The sequence below is a fragment of the Fukomys damarensis genome, unplaced genomic scaffold (genome assembly GCF_012274545.1).
Source record: "Fukomys damarensis isolate Sample0158 unplaced genomic scaffold, DMR_v1.0_HiC HiC_scaffold_36, whole genome shotgun sequence".
In the NCBI taxonomy this organism is placed as follows: Eukaryota; Metazoa; Chordata; class Mammalia; order Rodentia; family Bathyergidae; genus Fukomys; species Fukomys damarensis.
In genome coordinates, this window is record NW_022900948.1 from 46,265,514 (window position 1) to 46,269,004 (window position 3,491).

At 57.1% G+C, this 3,491-nt stretch overlaps 1 protein-coding gene across 1 annotated transcript in view; it reads left to right on the forward strand.

Annotated features, from left to right (window-relative positions):
* The first annotated feature begins 28 nt into the window (after positions 1-28).
* The window catches only part of Barhl1 (BarH like homeobox 1), a 6,904-nt gene continuing 3,441 nt past the window's right edge, over positions 29-3,491 (forward strand). Inside the window, exon 1 of the mRNA XM_010627464.1 lies at positions 29-494. Coding sequence (XP_010625766.1) covers positions 29-494 — 466 coding nt within the window. The remainder of the gene's footprint in view (positions 495-3,491) is intronic.

The following is a 3,491-nucleotide window of genomic DNA, read 5'->3' on the forward strand; positions in this document are numbered from 1 at the left end:
TTCGGGGAGGACAGGTCGCATCTTGGCGATGGAAGGCTCCAATGGCTTTGGGATCGACTCCATTCTCTCCCACCGCGCGGGCAGCCCCGCCCTTCCCAAGGGGGACCACTTGCTCGGGGACTGCCGCTCGCCCCTGGAGCTGAGTCCACGCACGGAGAGCAGCAGCGACTGCTCTTCACCGGCCTCGCCAGGAAGGGACTGTCTGGAGACGGGCACCCCGCGGCCTGGCGGGGCATCCGGCCCAGGCTTGGACTCCCCGCTGCAGCCCGGGCAGCTCTCTGCCCCGGCCCAGTCGCGCACCGTCACCTCCTCCTTTCTGATCAGGGACATCCTTGCTGACTGCAAACCACTCGCGGCCTGTGCGCCCTACTCCAGCAGCGGGCAGCCCGCAGCCCCTGAGCCTGGGGGCCGCCTTGTGGCCAAGGCCGGGGAGGACTTTAGAGACAAGCTGGACAAAAGTGGCAGCAACGCGTCGTCAGACTCTGAGTATAAAGGTAAGGAAGCAGGAGGTGAAAACTCGGGGGGGTGGAATACTGCTAAAAACGGGTGTGTAAAACCCGAAGGTCAGCACTGGGCAGCATGTATGTGCTCAGCTCACTCCCCCAGGGCCAGGCTGAGCAGTTGGTCTCGTTGGAGCCTTTTGGCCCCACTGTACTTGTGAGCAACAAAGGGTGCTGGGGAGAGAGCAGGGTCAGGGGAGGGGAAGTGTGTGCAGAGGAGGGACCCTCCAAAATGTGCAAAGCCAACTTTCAAAACTTTGACTGGCACCACCGCCCTTCTATCGGTGGTTGGGTTGGGCAGGGGCAGGGTCCTTCTAGGCCACTGGATCTCTGGGAAGAGGCCTGGAAGCAATGGGAGCCCCAAAGGGTACTACTCCTGTACAGGAGTGAGGCTGTGGCAGGAAATTTCCAGCTGGAGCTCTGAGTCCAGTCAGAATTTTCTGCGATTTAATCTGAATTTGCCGATAAGAAACTGGGCTTTCTGTCCCACCGGGATCCAGACCTGTGAATCTTGCAAAGGAAGTGTTCACTTCAAAGGGGAAACAGCAGCGAGGCGCTGGCTGGAGCGGGTTCAGAGGTCTGGTAGGGAGAGACGGCTCCAGCCCACACTGCGGCCCTCAGTGAATTTGTTTTACGTCCTTTAAGCAGCAAGCTCCGGGTTGTGTGGGAGACCAGGCTCCTGAGCAACGGACCCGTTTCCCCCAGGTTGGGGCTGCTGCCCCTTTGCTTGCCTTTTTTACCCTGTGAATCTTTTTGTTTTTCATCCCTTTTCATTCAGTCCTGGCCCAGGGGCTGAGATCAGGATTACAGAGAAAGGGGGAAGGAAGGGAAGAGGGAAGTAAGAAAAGAGGGAAGCCAGGAAGAAAGTGTGCCTTGTTTTGTTTTAGATCTTTAACCGCTTTACCAGGGGCCAGAGGCACCGAGGGCTTTCTGGGAAGACGTCCAGAGGCAAAAGCGGAGGAGATCAAGCTGGGGCTTTGGGGAAAAAGAGCCCTGTATCCCCGCTGCTCCAGCAGAAAACTAGGAGTTAGCAGAGGCTGCTCATAGCTCCTTTAGTATTAGAATTAATTCCTGAAGCCCCTTTTCATAAGACAAAAAGCATTGGCTATAAAGGCAACCCCTTTCTTGTCGGGGGTTGGCATCCCTTGGCCTCACACAATTCAGGAAAGCTCACTCAACACCTCGGCCCAGCCAAGAATTCATCTGAGGATGTCTGTACCCAAACCCCTCTGGGGTCCCACTCCACTTACGGTTTCTCTCCATTTCCCCCATGTAAATGGTGGGGCCCAGCTAGACACGTCCCACCTAGGAAATGAGCAGGTTCAAGGGGAGCCCCCAGCAAGAGATCTGGAGGCGCAGGCACCCTGGCCCCAGGCCCTGATCCTCCCCTGAGACCTGTGTAGGGAGGCAAAGAAAACTTGTCCTGGAGAAACACAGGTGCACCACCTCTGTACGTGTGATGTAAATATAATTTATAGCATTACATGTTTTACTATTTATAATTTGCAACGAGAACCAGAACTTCCCATCGTTGTGGTTGAAGCAAGGGGCAGGAATCTCCAGCTCTTCCTACAGTAACAGCTTGCCCCTGAGAGGTTCCATTTAAGATAATTGGAATATCAGTTTTCCTTTCCCTTCCCTGATGACACCTGATCAGGGAGGTGACATGAGGGGTGACTGTCCACGCATCGCTTGAATAGGTGTAGGGCAGAGGGGATAGAAGGTCTCCCCCACCCCTAGGGGCTGCCACCAAAAAGTCTCCGAGTGAAAAGGAGAGCAGAAATGGGCCTCGGAGGCTGTGCCTGGATCTTCTGTCAAAAACAGAGCGAGAGTGACTTTCGGAGCCGAGTTAGGAAGCCTGAGGGAAGACGGAGCCCTGGAGCCAGCCGTGGGAGCCGCCAGTAGCCCAGTGGGCATTTAAAACCACCCCAGCCACTGTTCACAAGGAGGGCAGGCAAGAAAGGCCAGGCTCATCCGTTTCTGGTATCAAAGGCTCCTCAGAGGCAACGTCCGTGGAGGCAAAACCAGACTGGGAAGTGAGGCTGTTGTGGGCTGCTGTGGGCGCTGCAGCCAAGGTCCAGGGAGAAACCAAACCAGGGCTCTGCTCCAGGCCGGGTGCAGACTCGCGTGGGAAGTGGAGGCCCTGCTGGCCAGGCCTGTCCTGGAGGCCGAGGCAGAGTGCCCCAACTGTTCCCTTCAGGAACCGAGCAGGAACCCCCCACAGCTGTCCCACTCTACCTGAGCAGGGGATTTAAAGAGTAAATAGTTCAGATAATTGGGTCAAAAAGTAAGATTTCTGTGATGCAAGTTTGAGGCTTGGGTAACCACTGCCTTGAATTTATTTTAACTTTCCCAACCCACACACACAGAACTCGTTCTCCCCCCACCCTAACAGGTCCGTCTCTGATGGAGTCCAGTCCCCGGAGCAGGGTGTGCGGCAGGTTGGGGAAAGCCTGGGCCGCCCAGTCCTCCCTCCCGGGCGCTCTCCATTCTGTGCCGCCGCCCAGCGCCCTATTCCCCGCGCCCTCCCTGCCCAGGAAGTGCAGCCTTTCCAGCTGCAGAGCTGCGTTCCCCCGTGGCTCAATTAACCGGATTATTGTTTCCTACAGAGAGAAATCAACTCGCATTCAGCTGAACCCTGTCCACGCACAATGAAACTCACCATGAAAGAAACTAAAGGGAAGGGGGGGTACGGCGCGGTGGGTTTTGGAGCGGCGGCCTGTGTGGTTAGTTTCGTTAGGGGAGGAGGAGGAAGACTGTGGAGCTTGTTTGGTTTCGGGTGCGTTTTCTGTACAGTCAACCCCGAGTGAAAGTGGGGTGAAAAGAAACCTCCCGTGCAGGGTCCACTTCTGGGGCTCGGGACTGGGGACGAGGGTGCAGTGGGAGCCGCGGTGGGCAAAGCAACGACAGTGAAACCAGGCCCCCGCGGTGCGTGCGCGGGGCAAAGGCGCCCGGCGGAGCTGCTTGCCTTCCCGGTTGGCGGCTCGGCGG